This window comes from Lactuca virosa, chromosome 5 (genome assembly GCF_052849685.1).
Source record: "Lactuca virosa cultivar CGN04683 chromosome 5, Lactuca_virosa_CGN04683_v6, whole genome shotgun sequence".
Lineage (NCBI taxonomy): Eukaryota > Viridiplantae > Streptophyta > Magnoliopsida > Asterales > Asteraceae > Lactuca > Lactuca virosa.
The window spans coordinates 413,652,658-413,676,111 of NC_136430.1; the positions used below are offsets into that span (position 1 = coordinate 413,652,658).

Below are 23,454 nucleotides of genomic sequence, written 5' to 3' on the forward strand. Positions count from 1 at the left end.
TTATGATGAGACCCCAATTTTCTCAATACCCATCACAAAAACCTCCATATCCCCAAACATCTCACCCCCCTCCAAATTACCAACAACCTCATCAACAAGGCCAATCAAGTGGTAACCATCAAATGAGCCTTCAAGAACTCGTTACTTCTCTTGCTCAAAGCCAAACCCAATTTCAACAAGAGACCAAGAACACCTTCTCCAACGTTCAAGCACAAATTTGAGACTTGGCCACCGCTATCAACAAGATGGAACAAAGGGGTAAACTTCCTTCTCAAATCGAGAAGAACCCCAATGTGAGTGCAATAACCTTAAGAAGTGGGAAAATACTTGGTGAAAGCAACCCTAAAAGAGTTTCAAGAGAAGAAGAGGATGAAGTTATTATTGTTGTTAAACCTCCGAAAGTTGTAGCTACTCCACAGGACCCGATTGTGCCAAACATTGACCAACCCGACTCTTCCAACAAACCTATCAAGCCATTGGTCATACCACCACCTTTTCCCTCCCGGTTGGCTAACTCAAAGAAACAAGAAGAAGAGAAAGAGTTTCTTGAGACTTTCCGCATGGTCCAAATCAACATCCCACTATTGGATGCCGTAAAGCAAATTCCGCGCTATGCTAAATTTCTTAAGGATTTGTGCACCAATAAGAGGAAATTTAAGGCGAATGACAAGATTCAAGTCAATGCAAATGTGTCTGCGGTTATCCAAAAGAAGTTACCACCCAAATGCAAGGACCCGGGAATGTTTGCTATCCCTTGCACTATCGGTGATTTGCATGTTGAAAGTGCCATGCTAGATCTTGGAGCATCGATCAATGTGATGCCATACTGGGTTTTTCAATCTCTCAATGTTGGACCTTTGGAAGAAACTGGAGTAATCATTCAATTAGCAGATAAATCAAGTTCCAAGAGGCGTGTTGGAGGATGTGCTAGTGCAAATCAATCAACTAGTATTTCCCGCGGACTTCTATGTCATTGACCTTGAAAAAGACTCCTTCCAAGTAATCTATGATTCTTCTTGGAAGACCCTTCATGAATACTGCTCACACGATTATTGATGTTCATAATGGGAAGATCACCATGGAGTTTGATGGATAGACCATTCACTTCAACATCTTTGAAGCAATGAGATACCCTAGCAACATTTCTCCATTGTATCGAGTTGATGTGATTGAGCCAATCACCCAAGAACTATTCGAGTTATCACATGGAGACATTTTGAAGATGGTGCTCAACATGAGTCTCGATTGTGAGAGTTTGAAGAAAACATTGGATAGGTATACATTGGACCCCGAAGTTGAAGAGATTGTGAAGACATTAGAAGTTAATAATTCATCAAAGAAGGATGTCTCTCAAGTTTCCTTATCTCATTCTCCAAAAAAGATGCCCCTTCCAAAATCCAACCACCCACACTTGAAATAAAAGTCTTACCTAGCCATTTGAAGTATGCTTGTCTCGGTCAAGATGAAACTCTCCCGGTGATCATATCTTCTCAATTGAAAGACTTTGAAGAAAACCAATTAGTTGAAGTTTTGAAAGATCATAAAGAAGCCATGGGGTGGACAATAGCGGACATCAAGGGTATAAGTCCTAATGTATGCACTCACAAAATCCTTATGGAAGACGATTGTAAGCCCAAGAGGGAAGCTCAAAGACGATTAAATCCTACTATGATGGACGTTGTCAAGAAAGAGATAATCAAGCTCCTTGATGCGGACATGATTTACCCCATCTCCGACTCCAAATGGGTTAGTCCGGTTCAAGTGGTTCCCAAGAAAGCGGGAATCACGGTCATTGAGAATAACAAAGGCGTCATGGTTCCCACTAGAGTTCAAAATGGATGGAGAGTGTGCATTGATTATCGGAAGTTGAATTCAAGCACACAAAAAGATCATTTTCGTATTCCTTTCATCGACCAAATGCTCAAAAGGTTGGCGGGCAAATTGCATTATTGTTGCCTCGACGGATAATCGGTTTTTCATCAAATACCCGTTGCCCCCGAAGATCAAGACAAGACGAATTTTACATGCCCCTTTGGCACATTTGCCTACAAACGGATGCCATTTGGTGTGAGAACAAAATTGATCGATGCGCAGGGACAAGGTTTGAGAACTCAAACCTTGAGTGAATGCTTAAGATCAATGTCTGCTTGCTAATAAATGTTCAAGTCAAGCCTGGAAAGACCAGTCAAGTCTTAGATAATATATTCAACAAATGATCAAGTCATTAAATGAGAAAGGATAATAAATGATCAAGGTAAAGCTAATAAATGAAGAACAACAAGAATGTTTGAAAGAAGTTTGAAGTAACTTAGTAAGATGCCAAAAGTTGAGTGAAAGATCCGTAGTTGACTTGTATTGAATGCTCCTATAAATAGGAGTTAAGGTTACAACGAATTAACTAGAATACTTACATAGGACTGGACAATAGAAATGTTTCTGACATTCTGATTGTCTAATACAACAAAAGACTAAGTCCTATGAAATGTCACATCAATACAAAGACAAACATAATAAATGCACAAAGACAAAATAGTGTTGCTCCGGATCAGCATCCATTCCGGACATGTGAATCATTCCGGAATGACTTCAGCTTCGCATCTTCTTCTCTTCTGGTCCGGACAGATTCCGGACCACTCTTCACCATTGACTCAGCACCATATACTTCGGAACACATGTACTTCAGAATTCAGACTTAGGATTGCTAGAGGTTCACTTTCAGGATCCAACAATCTCGCCTAAGTGAACTTAGCAATCCATCCAAATACACTACTTCTTCCTTGATGAAAGTGTAAGCTCGGAACAACCATTCTCTAACTTCAATGTACTAGGTCAGTTGACTTACAAACTTTGCTTTGACCTATTCAAGTGCTTTAGACTTTGATGCTCGAGAGATAAACTTCCGGAGTGCTTTGGTCGGGACTAGGTGTTTGTCAGGGACACGGAAAAAGTCCTTCTTGTTTGTCTTCCTTGTTGTGTAGACAAACCCTAGAACCGAATCATCAATTGGACCATCTTCAAGCAGATCAGCTTTCGGAAGAACATAGGTGATCTTCACAACATAGTCTTCAGTTCCGTAGAGATGAGCTAGCTCATAGTCGCATCTACAAAATTCCGCGACGTAACTTTGAGGAAGCTTAGAGTAGCATGAAAAGCATCCATGCCGATATCGTTGTTTTGCATTCCTCGAAAGTGAGCAGCCAGAGTCAGAATGTCGTTCGGATTCAAGGAAGGGAAGTCCGCATCAGTAATGGTTCGGTAGTTAGGCTTGTTCCAGAAGACGTGAAATCGAAATAGTGGCCAGTTGTGTTCGAATTTCACTAGGATTTTTCTTGCAAATCCATGGAATTTGGTGATTCTTTTTCTAGCCCATACTTCCTTAAACGGTTGGGCATTCTTGGAGTAGAATGTCTCAAGCCTTTCTCTTTCAGTCCGGAGGATCATTTCCAGATCATCATTTGGGTGAAGAGGAGCAAATTTGATGTAATACTTGATGTATGGAGAGAGAGGAAGATCGAGATGTTCGGAATCGTTGGTGGGAACATCGTAGTACATATACAGAACGATTTCTTGATTCCAGAGTATGCCTTCACGACAAAGAGGAGAAATGCCACGCATCAGATCAAGCTTATCCTTAAGAGCTTGGATCCGGATGCTGTCCTCTAACGCCTTGTTGATTTCATCCTGAGACCATCCTTGTTTTTGCTTTAGAGGATGTCCGGAGTGGAAGGCTTGTTGCTCAGCAGTCATTGGCTTTTTTCCTTTGTTTCTTTTTAGTGCATCCACGATGAGCTTCATGTTTTCATCCACCACAAATTCCGGAGTGGGGTTCGGAAGAGGATCTTACGGAATGTCATCAGGGATCCGGAGTGGAGAGCCCTGGTCTATTGGAGCAATTTTCGGAGCCGGAATAGGTGGGAGTATAGAAGGAGTGGCTCGGAAGGCTTCAGCTGTGAGGAAGGATTTGGCTTTGGCCATTTGAATGGCCCTTTAAAGAGCATCTGGTTAGGAGGATGGCCAAGAGGTTGCGGACCATATCCTTTTCTCTTCCTCAGTCAGTGACTTTGGGAATATCTTCTTCGGAGCTTCGAGGCCTAGAACTCCTTCGGTGACGTATTCTTCTTCACTGCCTTCTTTTTCATCAGAGGAAATTCCTAGAAGTCCAGACACAACTTGGTCTTCATCGTCGGAATTCAAGTCTTCATCTCGGACTGTGAACTCTGAGGAAGGTTTCCATGGTTGGCTTGGACCTTCTCCCCCCCTCTTGCATTGGTGGATCTCGGAACCGATGCAAGTACTAAAGATTCCTTTAGATCGTCAAACTTGGAGAAGACTTTCTGAAGGCCCGTGTTGACTTGAAGAGTGAGGCTATCGTATGCTTCGGAAGTGGGAGCTTGAGCAGCAAGGTGATCGAACAGATGACCGAGAACAGCTAACATCTCATCAAACTTTCGATTCAGAACATCAACGATGTTCCAAGTGGATCGAAGTAGCTTGATGAGGACTTGTTGAATGATAAGGTTCATCTTATCCTTCTTGATCTCCTTATCCAGCCTTTGGATTTGTTTCTCATGATGAATATGGGTCTTCTTTATAAGATCGTTGGTAGCAGACACCAAATCGTCATGAACTTTGAGCATAGAGGTGATTGTGTCAAGATAGTGGTCAACCGAAGCATCATATTTAGCTTCAACTTCCTCAATGGAGTGCTTGAGCCGGAGAGAAATCAGTTGATCAAGTTCGGCTTCTTGTTCCGCAATTGAAGGTCCGGACTGTTGTGAGAAAGACTGAAGGATGGCATCGAGTTTGGAATCAAGTCTGGAAACCTTTTGATCCAACTTTGTGTTGAGCTCTGTTACGAATGTTTCGTTTGAAGAGGCCTTCTTCATAGTATCTGACACATTAGTTTGAATGTCTAGGAGAGCAAAATGATCAATGTGATCACCAACAGAGGATTCGGAGTCAGAGTCTGAGTGTTGTGGCGGAGCTTGATGTGATGAAGTATGTGTGGAAGGACCAGGCTTGGTGATGGCCTCATCTTCATGTAGCTTGGAGTTGGGTCCACCATCCAGAGTGGTTGAAGAAGATGATCCGAAGTTAAAAGCAGACTTGGAGGTTGATGGTTTGGATTGAAAGCGGATGGATGACATGAAGTTGGGGTCCGGAACAGAGTTGCCTTCATCAGTGATCATTATCTCTTCGAAGATTTCTTCATCCGAATCAGTTTGGAATACGTTGGTGTGAGTGGTGATTGGAGGTTGTTCCGAAGCAAGTTCCTGATTGGCATCATCATCTATAGGAGGAACATACGGAATATTGCTTTGCTGATCTCTGTTGTACATTGAAGTAAGAGTAGCCTCCACTTGAGCTCTTGTTAGATCCGGACGTCTGGAAACAACCCTGTTATAATCTTCCCATTGAGGATCGTTAGCACCTGGTCATCCTGTACACCTTCCGGGTATCAGACCAGTTGGGGCATCTGGAGTCGGAGGGACTGCTCCAGCTCCGGAGTGCTTAGGGTCCGAAACAGGGGTTCCGGAGTGTGTGCTTGTGTGAGAAACGAGAGGGATATCAAATGAGACTCGTGGGTGTGTTGCAGGGGGCTTCAAGGAACTATGGTCAACACCGGCATCACCTTTTTGGGAAGGTGAGGGAGGATTATGTGGAAACTCCCCGTGAGTGTGTGCAGGTGATGTTGAAACATTGAGGGGTACCTCAGATGAGTGGGCTGGAGGGGTGTTCGGACGGCCAGAGTCAGTCTGAATGTCATGAGCATCTTCCTTTGGAGAGGAAGAGCTGACTTTGGTTCTCTTTTTAGGCTTTGGCTTGGTGGGAGAACTCTTCCGTTTGGCAGATTTCTTAATCTTGGGTCCGGACGTAGGAGGAATGGCCTCTTCCGAAGCGGGCTCAACTGAGACTGGGGCAGGTTGTGTTGGGTCAAACACAACCGAAGTCTCTAGATGTTGTTTCAGATAAATGGAATCAGAAGGGATTAAGGCCAACATGTGGTCCGGAAGACGTCTAACCGGACCAAAAGAGGATTGGTCCGGAATCCTATAAGCTTTGACAACCTTGAAAGAAACACATACCTCCGGAGGATCTATGGAGACCGAAATTGGTTTGGAAAGATCAAGGAAGAGTTGTTGAATCGTCAGTGCCCATAATCTAGGGCTTGAAATTTCGTTGTCCTTCCTCTTGATGGCAAACTTGCAGAAATCTTGCCATAGGACCTCCGGAAGATCGACTGCATTTGGGCGTCCGGAGAAGATGCTATAAACCACATATAGCCAGTCCTTGCTGAGGGTGTCGGTACCACCGTGCTTGCCTGACAACCCTCGAACGATAAAGTGCATCAACACCGTCCATAGTCTAGAGACGGCCGATTTCTTGAAGTCTTTGGCCCTGTAATCTTGATTGTAGCCAATGTGATTCAGAAATATCTGAAACTCTTCAGTGGTGGTTCTTAAACTTTGAATCCTTTGGGGTTTGGTTTAACGCCGATCGCCTTGAGAAAGTGTATTTGTAGATTGGAATGATTCGATCGTCAATGATTTTTGTTTCTAACACACCGTCGACTTCCTTGATGCTTGTGAAAGCGCTGTGGAGATGATGAAGTGGAAGAGGTGGTTCAGGAACTTTAGTGAGAGGGATGGAGATGGGATGATTCGCGATGAACTCCACCATAACATGAACAGATTCATCGTAATCTTCAGGGTTTAGGGAGAACAGTTGCGTCGTGTCCCTTAGAAACGGGTCAGGGGAGGTTGATGAAGATGAACCTTTTGATCGTTTCTTCTTTGCAAAGGATTTCTTGGGAGTTGAAGTGGTTGGAGCAGTTTTTGGTGGTGAAGGTGGGGAAGCCATTGTTGCAGTGTTATGAATGCTTGATGAACACGAAGAACTCAGAGAGAATTTAAGGGTTTTGGAAGAATTGGGCGCGTAAAGAGGTAAAAGGGGGTGTTAATTGGTATTTATAGGTAAGGGAAGTGGGTTGGGTCGGTGGGTGTAATGATGAGGATCCCAGTCCGAAACGGGTTGCATTAAATGAGAAATTGGTTTAGGGGGATGAGTTGACCTGGGAGGTGAAAGGTGAGATTGTTTGTAACTGGAAATGGAAAACCCTAAACGGTAATTCGATGGTTGCTTTATAGGGCCATGCAATCGTGTCACGAAATTCGAGGAAGATAGGATAAGGATCTTCCTAAAAATTAACCGTTGAAGAAACGTTTCACCTTATTAACCTTTGGAATTACGGATGAGCGGTTATGGACAATGTTTGATCCGGAGAATAAAGAGTTGTGCTCCGGAACATGGTTGATTGGAAAAGTGGTCCAGAATGAGAAATAATCCGGAGTTAGTTTCGATTCCGGAGCCGAATTTCAGTTCGATTTGAAAAAAGTTTGTGATGCCGGAACATAAATTCCGGAATAATGATTTTCAAGAATTGCTGGAGTGAATTTGAAAAAACTTTCCGGAACATGATTGGGAAAGCATTCCGGAGTGAGAATTTGAGAAAACTTCCGGAGCAAGATTTGTAAAGCATTTCGGGGTGAGGTATGAGAAACCTTCCTGAGTGAATTTTGAAATTCTGAAGTGCAGAATGCAATACTTGTCCGGAGTGGAATTCTGGGATGCCATTATGAAGTATATTCCGAGATGAAAATTTGAGCACTATGACAATGTGGACTTTAAATAGCAAACAATCAGGATGAACTGTACAGCTTAAAACTCAAGTGATGGTAAGAAATAAAGACAAGTAAAATGATCCTATGTATTCAGAGAGAAAGTAGTTCCGGGATGAAAAATTTAGATCGGAACTAATTTTCTTTCGAATACGTCTATCAAAGAGAATAGGTCTCTTGAAAGAACTGAGGATCTGATATCATCATACCCATCTTGTTCAGAAAACCGTTAAATTTGGTTTCGTCTAATGCCTTGGTAAAGACATCAGCAATCGCATCGTCAGATGGAAAAAAAATGAGTTCAATGTTACCATTTAGATCATGATCTTTTATGAAATGGTACCTTATATCGATGTGCTTAGTCATTGAGTGCTGAATTGGATTGTGGGAAATCGCAATGGCACTTTGAGAATCACAATAGATAGGAATGCGTTGAAAGCAGTAACCATAATCCAAGAGTTGAGATTTCATCCACAGAACCTGAGATGTACAGCTGGCAGCAGCAATGTATTCGGCTTCGGCTGTAGATAGTGCTATGCAATTCTGTTTCTTGGATGACCAACAGACCAAACGACCACCTAAGAATTGACAGCCACCTGAAGTGCTTTTTCTATCAAGTTGAAGACCACCATAGTTTGAATCTGAATAGGCTTGAAGTAGAAAGCTTTCGTTTGCTGGGTACTAGATTCCGAGACTCTTAGTACCTTTGAGGTATCGGAAAATTTGTTTCACAGCCAAGAGATGAGACATCTTTGGGTTGACTTGAAATCTGGCACATAAACATGTGGAAAACATGATATCAGGACGACTTGCTGTCAGATAGAGTAGGGATCCAATCATTCCGCGGTACTTCTTTTCATCAACTGAAACACTTGAAGGGTCGGCAAAGATCTTGTGTCCGAAGCCCATTGGTGCCTTAGCTGAGGCACATGTGTCCATTGAGTATTTCTTGAGGAGTTCCGAAATGTATTTCTCTTGGTGAATGAATATTCCTATGTTAGTCTGTTTGACTTGAAGGCCAAGAAAGAAGCTTAACTCCCGATTCATGCTCATTTGGAATCGATTGATCATAAGTTTAGCAAAGTCAGCAACCATAGATGAATCCGTAGATCCAAAAATGATGTCGTCCACATAAATTTGTACCAGCATGAGATGCTTTCCATTTGATCTTTGGAATAGAGTAGGATCTAGAATTCCTCTTTGGAAACCTCAGTGTCAAGTTCACCGTTAAGAAAAGCACTCTTAACATCCATTTGGTAAACTTTGAAGCCTTTGTGAGCAGCATAAGCAAGAAAGATTCTGATGGCTTCAAGACGCGCAACAGGAGCAAAGGTCTCATCGTAGTCAAGCCCTTCAATTTGTGTAAATCCGTTTGCCACCAATCTTGCTTTATTTCGAATAATAACTCTTGCGTCATCTAGCTTGTTGCGAAATACCCATCTCGTACCGACAATGGGATGATTCTGAGGAGGAGGCACGAGAGTCCAAACTTCATTTCGGTCAAATTCTGCCAGTTCTTCTTGCATGGCTGTAATCCATTCATCATGTTCTAGTGCTTCCTTGATGGATTTGGGTTCAACCATGGATATAAATGTTGAGAAATGGCATTCATTTTGGATGCTTGTAGCAGAACGAGTCTGTGTACCAGCATTGGGGTTTCCGATTACTTGGTTTGGAGGATGATCCTTTGTCCAAACATGTAACCTTGGGAGTTCTTGTGCAACCGTCGATCCGATATCAATAGTGGAATTGATTTGCTCCCCCTGAACTTCTGAACCAGAGAGATTGACATCATCATCAGAAGGGAACTCAAAGAAATTTTCATTTTCATCAATGTTGAGAGGATTTGAGTCATCGAAATCAGCAGCTGCATCTTGGAAGCCATCCACATTTGATTCAAGGGAGGGATGAGCATTCTCCCCCTTAACCTGAGAAGGTTGAAATGGTTCGGAATCAAATGGAGGGAGGCTTGGGATCAGACCGGAGACATTTTGCGAGACAGGGGCTTCCGAAGGAGAGATTGGATTGAGATTTGGCCTTGTTCAAGATTCCGAATCAAGGGCGGTTTCGGAAGGACCAAAGAGAGTTTCAAAGTCAACTTCAAGAATTGTTTGGGGGTTCGGACATCCTGGCGGAGCAGCATCAGACTCCAAAATGTGAGTTGTAATATGAGTTAGGCCAGAGTTCTGAACGAAGTTGTCATCGAAAGTAACGTCAAAGCTTTCTTCCAGAACACGAGTTCTCCGGTTAAGAACTCTGTAAGCTTTTGATTTTGAGGAGTACCCAAGGAAGATGGCTTCATCAACTTTAGGTTGGAACTTGGTAAGCTGATCACGGTTGTTCTTGATGAAGCATCTGCATCTGAAAACATGTAAAAATGAGATTGTTGGCTTCCGACCATTCATTGCTTCGTACGGAGTCATGTTGAAGCGTTGATTGATGATACTCCGATTTTGAGTGAAGCAGGAAGTAGACACTGCTTGAGCCCAAAGGTAGAGTGGTAGATTTGCGAAGTTCAGCATGGATCGAGTAGCTTCAACGAGAGTTCTATTGCGTCTTTCAACTACTCCGTTTTGTTGTGGAGTATAAGGAGCTGAGAAGTTGTGGTCGATTCCTTTTTCAGTGAGAAATTTTTCAGTGGTGGAATTAGTGAATTCCGATCCATTATCACTTCGGATTCTCCTAACTGGGAGTTTGATAAGAACTTCTATTCCTTTGATAAAATTGATGAGCTCTGAGGCTGTTTTGGATTTCAGCCCTAGGAAGAAGACCCAAGTGAACCTTGTAAAATCATCAACAATCACAAGAATGTATTTCTTATGATGAAGACTTTCTACGGTAGATGGTCCACAAAGATCAATGTGTAGAAGCTCTAATGGTTCCGAAATAGATTTTTCGATGATAACAGGATGACCCTTCTTCGATTGCTTACCACACTCACAAGCAGCACACAAATGATCGTTTTCGAATTTAAGAAGAGGTAAACCTCTCACCATTTCACCAAATACGAGATCATTCATGTACCGAAAGTTTAGATGAGCCAGCCTTCGGTGCCATAACCTACTGACGTCAGGAACAACTTTTGTGAGAAGGCAGAGTTGCGGTTTTCCAATAATCATGTTGATGTCGAGTGGGTACATGTTTTTGTTGCGAAGCGACTTGATTAAGCACTCTTTCCGGTCTTCAGTCATTACATAGCTGTACTTTTTGTAAAATTCCACACGTCGATTTGAATCAGTGAGTTGAGAAACACTTATCAAATTATGTTTCAGATCAAGTACATAAGCTACATTTGAGATAGAGAAGTTTCCATTGGTGAGAATTCCAAAACCACGAATTTGGGAGTTGGAGTTGTTGCCATACGTCACGTAACCAGCGTTTGGAGAAAGCTTTAGATCTCGCAGAAAGTCTTTCTGCCTCGTGATGTGCATGGAGCAAGCACTATAAATATACCATATTGTTTCTTGCTCCGAAGCACAAAGTGTCTGCAAGATTAGTGAGTAATGGAGTTTTTAGGCTCGAAATTAGACTTTGGGACGTAGGCACAGGCTTTGGACTTTGATTATGACATAGGAACAACTTTGTGTTTCTGGGTGGTATACTTTGAATTCTTTGGAACCAGACAGAAGGCTAATGTCTTTTCATCTATCCAGTAGTCATATTCAATGACTTGGAGGTTCCGAACAGTCTGCTTCGGACCCTTGACTTCCGGAGTGTTGGTAACATTTGTAACCTCCGGAATTGTTGTTTCATCGATGGGAGATTTGACTTTCCACACAAAAATTTTCTTTGAAGATTTTGGAAAAATTGATTTCTTTGCATTTGTGGATTTGCTTGATGACACATTAGTTGTTGAAAGATTGGGTTTAAGAATTGTGCCATCAGATTTAGCAATAAAAACGGATGAAACAGTCCGAGGAGAAGTGTTTTGGACTGTCATGGCATTCACACGAGATTTAGGCCGAGTAGAACTGACTACTTTCTTGGGTTCTACACGATTGAGAGATTCAGAAGGTCTTTTTAGGATCTTAGTGGGAGCAAAGGAGTTTTGACTGTTGGTCGATGAACGAAGATTCCTAGATACACTCTTTTTGGAGTTCTCAAGGAACCTGGAATTTTGTCTGGTCTTAACTTCCTTTTTATGAGCATTTCGAGCTTCCACTTTGGGATCTAAAATATCCTTCCTATTTAACATTGGTTTTCTTTTGAGGTAAGGTAAGGATTTTGAAGATTTCCCTGCAGACGGATTGCTAAACTTGGGACTAATGGGAACCAAACTTGTTTTTGAAGTTACTAAAGAGTCCGATTCACAAGAATCAAAGGAGACACAGCTCGAGATTTCAACTTTATCATCTAAGGATGCCCATACAAACTCAGAGGCAACAGTTTCAGTTGTCACCGGAATGATTTCTTCAACCACACAGTTGTTCGTATGATTACTTTTAGGAACATAATCTACGCAATTTGAAAGACTGTGATGAAATTATGTGGTCCGATTCAGGTCCAAGTTTATCAGAGGTGGAAGAGGCGTGGAATCGGGACATTTGACAACAATTGGTTTGAACTTAGGAATTAGGGACTCAAAATGGTCTGTGGTCTCAGGAAGTGGTGACAAGGGAGAAACAGGGGTGTCCGAATGTTTGATGTTCGGAACCTCTCCCATGAATGTCACATTTTGCAGTTCCTTCAAGGGACTAGCAATTGGTTTTGGAAATTCGCTTCCGAGACCAGGTGCTTTAGACCATGGATGACGAAAATTATGAGTCATCCGTACGTCCACTTCAAGCATGTCTAAAGAATTATGCAACACATCTATCTTAACATTGAGACGTTTGTTATCTAAAATCAAAACATTACGTTCGGAATAGGTGATTTCACATTTATCTTTTAAAATGATACATTCATCGTTTGACATTACAAGTTCACGCTCTAAAGACTCGATTTTCAATTTTTTATCCTCGAAACGTAACCTAAGACGATTTAACTCACACTCCTTCTTCTCACTCGTGTCTATGGCAGACTCATAGGCTTTATAGATGGTGCTCATATCTGTTTGAATCTGGGTTAGATAAGGTTCACAGAGATGCAAATCAAAATTATTATCAGAGATCATGGATTTTACCTGCTGAACGATGCTTCAACCAGGTGGATCGTTGGTGGCCATGTAGCAATAGTGAGGTTCAACAACATCATCTTCATCTTCTGACCCAGAAGACCAATACCCTTCATCATATTCAACAATTTGTCTTGCCATCAAACACATATTCCTTCCAGTTACCATGTCATCATCATCCCCGGATGACCAATATCCTTCAACATCTCTTGAAACCGTTGTTACAAATGCTTTTTTGCTTTCAGCCATTTCTTGGGCTTTTCGGACGTAGTAAGCAGAATCCTTGATTTTTGGTTTATGCGGAGTATCAGCCAGGCAATCTTTAGCAAAATAGTTTGCATGTCCACACTTATGACACACAATTTTTGGTTTGTCCGATTTGGAACCCTGAGAAGATTCTGGAGTAGAGTTTGGCTTAGTGATGTTTGGTTTGTATGCGGGAGGATTTTCCGAAATTGGTTTAGCTTCCCGAGCTGAGTATGGTTGAGGATTGTTATGGTGAGGAGCATGGAATCGGTTTTGATATGGTTTGTAGGAGGGATTGAAAGGACGTTTGTATTTCATTGAGAGTAGAGCAAACTCCTGTTGGAAACGGAGTTCAGAGTCCATAACTTCGGAATCATCAACAGGATAGATTTGTGTGGCTAAGATAGGTGCGGATGTTTGAACAGATGGAACAATGGATTTAAAAGGATCCGAAGTAGACAAGTTCGGAATGGTTGATTCGAAAGAACTGACAAGGGGAAGAGGACCTCCGGAGAGTTCGCTTATGGTTTGAGCGACATTAGACTCATGTCCTTGAAGTTCATCAAAAAGTTGATAGAGCTTCAACTTTTTTAAGGAACCATTGCTTTGGAGACAAGATTTCACATTACCCCATCCTTTGCCGAGACTGTTTATGAATTTGAGATTGTACTCCAAAGGAGTTCGGAAAATCCCATGATCAGTCATGTTGTTGACCACGCGTCTGTAACGGTTGGAGGTTGAGGCTACTGATTCACCAGGAGTGGTAGTGAAGGTATCGAAGTCGTTGACAACTGAGGTGAGGCGCTTGTCTTTCATATTTTCCGAACCTTCAATCAGGTCCTGAAGAGTGTCCCAAATCTCTTTGGCTGATTTGCACAGCTTGATATGCTCGAAGAGTGAGGGAGGGACACCAAACACCATTTCTGAGAGGGCAACTTGATCAGCATGCAGCTTCTCAATATCATCTGTGGTTAGAGGAGCTGGACGAGTATCATCTTGACCCATAAGCTAAGCAACAACATCTCTCACAACGATTCTCACAGGAACATGAGGACCTTCTTTTACGGATCTCCAGATTTCTTCACCTTTATCTTTGGTAAGTAAAAATCTTTCCATTCTAACCTTCCAGTGATCATATTCTTCCAGAACTAGTAATGGGGCACGTGTAGGGCCACCCACACTATTTGCAATTTGCATTGAAATCATTTGCTGAGGATTAGAAGCAGCCATTGAAGTTAAGATATCTTCAAGCTAAAGTGGTATATAGAAGAACTTTTATCCTTAACACATAAATGGTTGAAATACCAGGGTAATTTCAAACCAACTATAATTTGATATTATGGATTCAAAGGACAACCACTCAAGATCTGATACCAATTGTGAGAACAAAATCGATCTGATGCGCAGGGACAAGGTTTGAGAACTCAAACCTTGAGTGAATGCTTAAGATCAATGTCTGCTTGCTAATAAATGTTCAAGTCAAGCCTGGAAAGACCAGTAAAGTCTTAGATAATATATTCAACAAATGATCAAGTCATTAAATGAGAAAGGATAATAAATGATCAAGGTAAAGCTAATAAATGAAGAACAACAAGAATGTTTGAAAGAAGTTTGAAGTAACTTAGTAAGATGCCAAAAGTTGAGTGAAAGATCCGTAGTTGACTTGTATTGAATTTTCCTATAAATAGGAGTTAAGGTTACATCGAATTAACTAGAATACTTACATAGGACTGGACAATAGAAATGTTTCTGACATTCTGATTGTCTAATATAACAAAAGACTAAGTCCTATGACCATCCATGCATCGGATCAGGATTATCCTTAAGAGCTTGGATCATGGCAAATAGGAGAAATGCCACGCATCGGATCAGGATTATCCTTAAGAGCTTGGATCCGGATGCTTTCCTCTAACGCCTTGTTGATTTACTCCTGAGACCATCCATGTTTTTGCTTGAGAGGATGTCCGGAGTGGAAGGCTTGTTGCTTAGCAGTCATTGGCTTTTTGCCTTTGTTTCTTTTTAGTGCATCCACGATGAGCTTCATGTTTTCATCCACCACAAATTCCGGAGTGGGGTTCGGAAGAGGATCTTCCGAAATGTCATCAGGGATCCGGAGTGGAGACCCCTGGTCTATTGGAGCAATTTTTGGAGCCGGAATAGGTGGGAGTATAGAAGGAGTGGCTCGGAAGGCTTCAGCTGTGAGGAAGGATTTGGCTTTGGCCATTTGAATGACCCTTTGAAGAGCATCTGGTAAGGAGGATGGCCAAGAGGTTGCGGACCATATCCTTTTCTCTTCCTCAGTCAGTGCCTTTGGGAATATCTTATTCGGAGCTTCGAGGCCTAGAACTCCTTTGGTGACGTATTCTTCTTCACTGCCTTCTTCTTCATCAGAGGAAATTCCTAAAAGTCCAGACACAACTTGGACTTCATCGTCGAAATTCAAGTCTTCATCTCGGAGTGTGAACTCCGAGGCAGGTTTCCATGGTTGGCTTGGACCTTCTCCCCCTCTTGCATTGGTAGATCTCGGAACCGATGCAAGTACTAAAGATTCCTTTAGATCGTCAAACTTGGAGAAGACTTTCTGAAGGCCCGTGTTGAGTTGAAGAGTGAGGGTATCGTATGCTTCGGAAGTGGGAGCTTGAGCAGCAAGGTGATCGAACAGATGACCGAGAACAGCTAACATCTCATCAAACTTTCGATTCGGAACATCAACGATGTTCCAAGTGGATCGAAGTAGCTTGATGAGGACTTGTTGAATGATAAGGTTCATCTCATCCTTCTTCTTGATCTCCTTATCCAACCTTTGGATTTGTTTCTCATGACGAATAAGGGTCTTCTTTATAAGATCGTTGGTAGCAGACACCAAATCGTCATGAACTTTGAGCATAGAGGTGATTGTGTCAAGATAGTGGTCAACCGAAGCATCATATTTAGCTTCAACTTCCTCAATGGAGTGCTTGAGCCAGAGAGAAATCAGTTGATCAAGTTGGGCTTCTCATTCCGCAATTGAGGGTCCGGACTGTTGTGAGAGAGACTGAAGGATGGCATCGAGTTTGGAATCAAGTTTGGAAACCTTTTGATCCAACTTTGTGTTGAGCTCTGTTACAGATGTTTCGATTGAGGAGACCTTCTTCATAGTATCTGACACATTGGTTTGAATGTCTAGGAGAGCAAAATGATCAATGTGATCACCAGCAGAGGATTCGGAGTCAGAGTCTGAGTGTTGTGGTGGAGCTTGATGTGATGAAGTATGTGTGGATGGACCAGGCTTGGTGATGGCCTCATCTTCATATAGCTTGTAGTTGGGTCCACCATCCGGAGTGGTTGAAGAATATGATCCGAAGTCAAAAGCAGACTTGGAGGTTGATGGTTTGGATTGAAAGCGGATGGATGACATGAATTTGGGGTCCGGAACAGAGTTTCCTTGATCAGTGATCATTATCTCTTCGGAGATTTCTTCATCCGAATCAGTTTGGACTACGTTGGTGTGAGTGGTGATTGGAGGTTGTTCCGAAGCAAGTTCCCGATTGGCATCATCATCTGTAGGAGGAACATACGGAAGATTGCTTTGATGATCTCTGTTGTACATTGAAGTAAGAGTAGCCTACACTTGAGATCTTGTCACATCCGGACGTCTAGAAACAGCCATGTTAACATAATCTTCCCATTGAGGATTCTTAGCACCTGGTCATCCTGTACACCTTCCGGGTATCAGACCAGTTGGGGCATCCGGAGTCGGAGGGACTACTCCAGCTCCGGAGTGCTTAGGGTCCGGAACAGGGATTCCGGAGTGTGTGCTTGTGTGAGAAACGAGAGGGATATCAAATGAGACTCGTGGGTGTGTTGCAGGGGGCTTCAAGGAACTATGGTCAACACCGACATCACCTTTTTGGGAAAGTGAAGGTGGATTATGTGGAAACTCCCCGTGAGTGTGTGCAGGTGATGTTGAAACATTGAGGGGTACCTCAGATGAGTGGGATGGAGGGGTGTTCGGACGGCCAGAGTCAGCCTGAATGTCATGAGCATCTTCCTTTGGAGAGGAAGAGCTGACTTTGATTCTCTTTTTAGGCTTTGGCTTGGTGGGAGAACTCTTCCGTTTGGAAGATTTCTTAATCTTGGGTCCGGACGTAGGAGGAATGGCCTCTTCCGAAATGGGCTCAACTGAGACTGGGTCAGGTTATGTTGGGTTAAACACAACCGAAGTCTCTAGATGTTGTTTCAGATAAATGGAATCGGAAGGGATTAAGGCCAACATGTGGTCAGGAAGACGTGTAACCGGACCAAAAGAGGATTGGTCCGGAATCCTATAAGCTTTGACAACCTTGAAAGAAACACATACCTCCGGAGGATCTATGGAGACCGGAATTGGTTCGGAAAGCTCAAGGAAGAGTTGTTGAATCGTCAGTGCCCATAATCTAGAGATAGAAATTTCGTTGTCCTTCCTCTTGATGGCAAACTTGCAGAAATCTTGCCATAGGACCTCCGGAAGATTGATTGCATTTGGGCATCCGAAGAAGATGCTAAAAACCACATATAGCCAGTCCTTGCTGAGGGTGTTGGTACCACCGTGCTTGCCGGACAACCCTCGAATGATAAATTGCATCAGCACCATCCATAGTCCAGAGACGGCCGATTTCTTGAAGTCTTTGGCCCTGTAATCTTGATTGTAGCCAATGTGATTCAGAAACATCTGAAACTCTTCAGTGGTGGGTTCTTGAACTTTGAATCCTTTGGGGTTTGGTTTAACGCCGATCGCCTTGAGAAAGTGTATTTGTAGATTGGAATGATTCGATCGCCAATGATTTTTGTTTCTAACACACCGTCGACTTCCTTGACGCCTATGAAAGCCCTATGGAGATGACGAAGTGGAAGAGGTGGTTCAGGAACTTTAGTGAGAGGGATGAAGATGGGATGATTCGCGATGAACTCCACCATAACACGAACAGATTCATCGTAATCTTCAGGGTTTAAGGAGAACAGTTGCGTCGTGTCCCTTAGAAACGGTTCAGGGGAGGTTGATGAAGATGAACCTTTTGATCATTTCTTCTTTGCAAAGGATTTCTTGGGAGTTGAAGTGGTTGGAGTAGTTTTTGGTGGTGAAGGAGGGGAAGCCATTGTTGCAGCGTTATGAATGCTTGATGAACACGAAGAACTCAGAGAGAATTTAAGGGTTTTGGAAGAATTGGGCGCGTAAAGAGGTAAAAGGGGGTGTTAATTGGTATTTATAGGTAAGGGAAGTGGGTTGGGTCGGTGGGTGTAATGATGAGGATCCCAGTCCGAAACGGGTTGCATTAAATGAGAAATTGGTTTAGGGGGATGAGTTGACCTGGGAGGTGAAAGGTGAGATTGTTTGTAACTGGAATTGGAAAACCCTAAACGGTGATTCGATGGTTGCTTTATAGGGGCATGCAATCGGGTCACGAAATTCAAGGAAGATAGGATAAGGATCTTCCTAAAAATTAACCGTTGAAGAAACGTTTCACCTTATTAACCTTTGGAATTCCGGATGAGCGGTTCCGGACAATGTTTGATCCGGAGAATAAAGAGTTGTGCTCCGGAACATGGTTGATTGGAAAAGTGGTCCGGAATGAGAAATAATCCGGAGTTAGTTTTGATTCCGGAGCCGAATTTCAGTTCGATTTGAAAAAGGTTTGTGATTCCGGAACATAAATTCTGGAATAATGATTTTCAAGAATTGCCGGAGTGAATTTGAAAAAAGTTTCCGGAACATGATTGGGAAAGCATTCCGGAGTGAGAATTTGAGAAAACTTCCAGAGCAAGATTTGTAAAGCATTCCGGGGTGAGGTATGAGAAACCACCAATAGGCTCGGAGTGTTTTGGGCCTCGGGTTGGGCCAGGCAATGGACTTTGGGCCTTAGTGGACCATCAGAAGTCAGATGTTTTGGTCCAGGAATATGTTTGGGCTTAAGGTAAGGCCCGTTAGAGGGGTTGGGCCCAATTTAGCATATTGGGCCATTAGTGGGCTTGGAAAACCTACCTAGTGTTGGGCTTTGATTTTAGGATTGGGCCTAAGTTTGGATCATATTGGGCCAGGGGTAGAATGGTCATTTTACCCCATGCATGGATTAAGGATTATGGTATGGGACCCAATTGCTAATTAGGTATATTGTTTGGTAGTGGCAGCTCGGGAAGCTGGCGGGGCAGCAGCTAAGGAATTAATTCGGGAAGCTTCTGCAGTGTGAGGTAAGTCTTCTCACCATAACCATGGGTCTAAGGCACCAAGGCCGGCCCATTATGTGATTATGGTGTATGTGTTAGTCATTTCTGTGATTTGATATGCTATATGGTTGTGTGTTATTGCATGGAAGACCCCGGGGGGAGCTCGTGGCATTGGATGTAAGACCATGTGGGGTAGCCCATGACATTCCTAGGTTAAGACCATGTGGGGTAGCCCATGACACAATGGTGTAAGACCCTGGGGGGAGCCCACGACATCCTTACAAGTTTATGTTTGTGTTATGTGTATATATTTTTTGTGATATATGATATGTTATGTGATTATGTATGTTATTGCATGGAAGACCCCGGGGGGAGCCCATGTCAATTGGATGTAAGACCATGTGGGGTAGCCCGTGACATTCCTAGGTTAAGACCATGTGGGGTAGCCCATGGCACAATGGTTTAAGACCCTGGGGGGATCCCACGACATCCTTACATGTTTATGTATGCATGGCTTATGTGGTAGAGATAGCTTGTACAGCTAATATGATATGTGATATGTGGTGGAGATAGCTTGTATAGCTAATATGATATGTGGTATGTGGTAGAGATAGCTTTTATAGCTAATATGATATGTGTTATGTGGATTGTGTGTGGGGTATGCTTTGGGGGACTCACTAAGCTTTGTGCTTACGGTTTACAGTTTTGGTTTCATGTATCATCGATTTGGAAAAGGAGGGCTCAGATTGATCGCAATGCACACACCTATGATTTTCGCAATGAATTATTTTGGGATGAACTCTGATAAATGTTTTACTTAACGATGATTTGAAATGTTTGAAATAAATGGTATCAATGTTTTAGCTATATTAAAAATGAAATTTTTACCCTTGATTTTTGGGTCGTTACAGGACTCCTCGTAGTCAAGAGGGTATCGTTAGAGGAGAATCCAGCAGATCCCCTCATAAAGGGTCTGAGCAGGGTTAAGCACTTACAACATGTGAGGAGCATTGGTCTGAAGGACGATATTAGTTTTAGTGATTAGATAGATGTTTAGAAACTTTTAATAGATAAATGTAATTGACATTTGATGATTAAATAAAGGAGATTTATTTATGAGTAAAGTTTACTATCTTGTGTCAATTGTTTACTATTGTTTCACTTTTGAATGTTTTACTTCCAGAATAATTAGACTATTCACATTATCCACAGTAAATCATACTTCGAGAGTAAGTTATGAGGTTAGACTGTCATGAATTGGTTTGTAGATTGTCTAAGTACTTAGACATAGCAAAGGTTTGCTGCAACGTTCATGAGTACTTCTGAAATAAGATTTGAGTATTGGATTAAACCCACGCTCATTTGAATCACTTCATGGAATTTGTCACGAGTGATTGTGAGACGATAATATCATATAATCTTTAAACCGAGATATATGAGTTGTTGTTTACAAGTTGGTTGTGCATTGATAATGCGTAAACGCATCAGTAACTTGATGTTATACAACATGTTGTTATGTATGATTTAATGAGTAAATAGTACAAGCATATAAGTCAAAGCGATATCTTGGGCCCCTCGATGATTTTGTGTTGACTTATGTGTCGGGCCCGGTCAGGACTAAATTGATGTGTTCAATTAAGTTCTATGTCAAATAAATCAGAAGTCGGGAAACAAATTGTTGGACATTGAGAATGATTATGTTCCATATCTTTGTCCATGCGATATCTTGCAGAATGGAGGATTATATGATCCCTTATCTAAAGGACGTGTCATTGACTAGGTCAGAGTTCGACAACGACTTTTGAGAGCTATGATTGGTAATCGGATTTTGAAGTCGTACTTGCAGTTATAGTTATTAGACTTATCCAAGTGGGAGACTGTTGGATTAGGTGTCTAAGCCCATAACTATAATTGGTATGTACTTGACCCGATAGTAGCATGGTCCTTTTGGGTTGCCTTCACCATAGCAACTTAGCAGGATGAATTGTGAAAAAGAGGTTGATAAATGATTTATTAATATATTATAAGAATAATATATTAATTGAGAAATCATATTATTTAATTAGTATTGATCAGAAATTAATTTGGAATTAATTTAGTGATCAAAAGAGACTGATTAAAAGAATGGGGACTGAAATTGCAAATCACCGATAGTTGCAATTGGGCTGATGGATCACCTTGGAATAAGGTTGGACGAATTCTATGGGAAGCCGATAGAGAATTCGTCCAAGGAGTAATTTAGAAAGTGTCCATGGGCTGCTTAAGGCTTAAGCAGTCAAATTAGGGTTTCCACCTAAAACCCTAGCATCCACAACTATAAATAGACCCCATGTCTTACAGAATTCGACCCCCTATGCTTATAAGAGAACCCTAGCCGATTTCAATAAGCCTTCATCCACTCTCTCTTGTTCATCTTTTATTTGTGGTGTTTGTGACTCCATTAGAGGTGCAACAATTGAGGCACTAAGCTCTTGAAGGTCAAGATCAACCAATCAACAAGGAAAAGGTATTCTTCTAACTTTGGTTTAGTTATTGATTTCGAAAATATGTATGCTAGATTAGGGTTTTGCTTTGGAAAATTATTATGCATGTATAACTTGAGAGAAACCTAGATCCAAAGCAATTAGGGTTGCATGTGCACCATAGGAATGTTGTAATGCTCAAAACCCATCACCTGAACGCATCAACATAAACTATAAGAATAAAGCTTAGTGAGTTCTCCAAAGTACCACATACCAAAACATACATTGGGCTTAACCCTGGGGTATAAACCAACCCGATATACACATATGGGCCCCACCCTGGGGCCTCGCCCTAGGGTGTATTTCAACCTGATCAACAAACATGGGCCCCGCCCTGGGGCCTCTCCCAGGGGTATCTTTCAACCCAAACATACAATAGTAGGCCCCACCTTGGGGTTTATTTAAACTTATCATACAAACTCATATAAGCCACATAACAACTATCACCCTAGATAACATAATAATGGGCCGACGTTGGTGCCTTCGACCCATGGATACAGTGATAAGACTCACCTCACAAACAGATGAGAAACTAAAACAACACGCTGCTCCAGAATCGAATCACCTGGTCACCTTTATAAATACAATGACCAAAACTCAGAATACAGATCACAATACTCTAAATACCCCTCGGTCAAACTTTGGTCAAAATCCAGGTCAAAATCAAAATTCAAAAGTCAACCCAACTAGCTACCACGTCGTGGCCTCCTAAGCTATGTCATGGTCACAAACCGCCAAAACATACGGGTCTGGACCAAGTCACCACACCGCGACGACCTCAACCACGCCGTGGTGATGCGTCTGGACAACTTAAACCATTAAGTCCTTTGCGCTTCAACTACAAGAACTCCAAGGCTCAGATCTGGTCCTTCCCATGGTCATGATGGGTAAAGTTTCCAACTTTATCCCTCAAACTTTTCCTTAAGCCAAACTCCCAAACCCAACCACTAATGGTGACTTAATGCATCAAGATTCTTATTAAGCACCAAATCCATAGAGTTGCACCTCTAAAGTTTCCAGAATGGTTTCACACACCAAAGTGACCTTAAAAATCATGGCTTTATGGACTTGCATGTCCAAAACATCCCTTTTCTACTTTAGGGCAAAATAGGGTTTAATGACTAAAATCCCATGTATGACATCAAAACTTGATTATAATCCAGATCCAGGTCACTACTTGCTCAATTTGACCTGGAGATTCATAAAGTTGCAAACTTTATGGTATTCCATCACTTATGTCCATCAAAATCATGGAAAAAGGGGACACAAACAAGAGATATAGAAACATGGCAAGAAAAGGTTGAGTCTTGGGCACTCATCAAGGTCCAAGAGACGAGCTTAGCTGAAGAAACGACGCTTTCCATGAAACAACCTCACCAAAAGCTTCCCTCTCCTTCTAAAATCACCAAAATTCACCAAGAATGAGCTCACAGATTCAATGGAGGCTAGGGTTAGGATTACTAAGGTTGGAAGGAAGATGGATGATGAAACCCTATCCTTAATGTTCCTTAAATAGGGTCCAAGACCCGAAAATTAGGGTTTTCACTAAAAATCAGCCTCCACGTCGTGGTGCCTCAAGATCACGTCGTGGTGGGTTATTAAAATCCCGCAATCCAAGCTAATATGTCACGTCAAGGTGATGTTCCACTATATCATGGCTACTCCTTTTAAAATAAATACCAAAAGATGATTCATACTTGGACCAGATGTTACA

At 42.1% G+C, this 23,454-nt stretch overlaps 1 protein-coding gene across 1 annotated transcript; it reads left to right on the forward strand.

Annotated features, from left to right (window-relative positions):
- The first annotated feature begins 245 nt into the window (after window positions 1-245).
- Window positions 246-977, forward strand: LOC145113992 (uncharacterized). Its single transcript, XM_079050018.1, has one exon. The coding sequence runs from the start codon at window positions 246-248 to the stop codon at window positions 975-977; it is 732 nt and encodes a 243-aa protein (XP_078906144.1).
- The last annotated feature ends 22,477 nt before the right edge of the window (window positions 978-23,454 follow it).

What these genes read in the sequence shown, in the direction of transcription:
- LOC145113992 (XM_079050018.1), top strand. Translation starts at nt 246, where the DNA reads ATGGAACAAAGGGGTAAACTTCCTTCTCAAATCGAGAAGAACCCCAAT.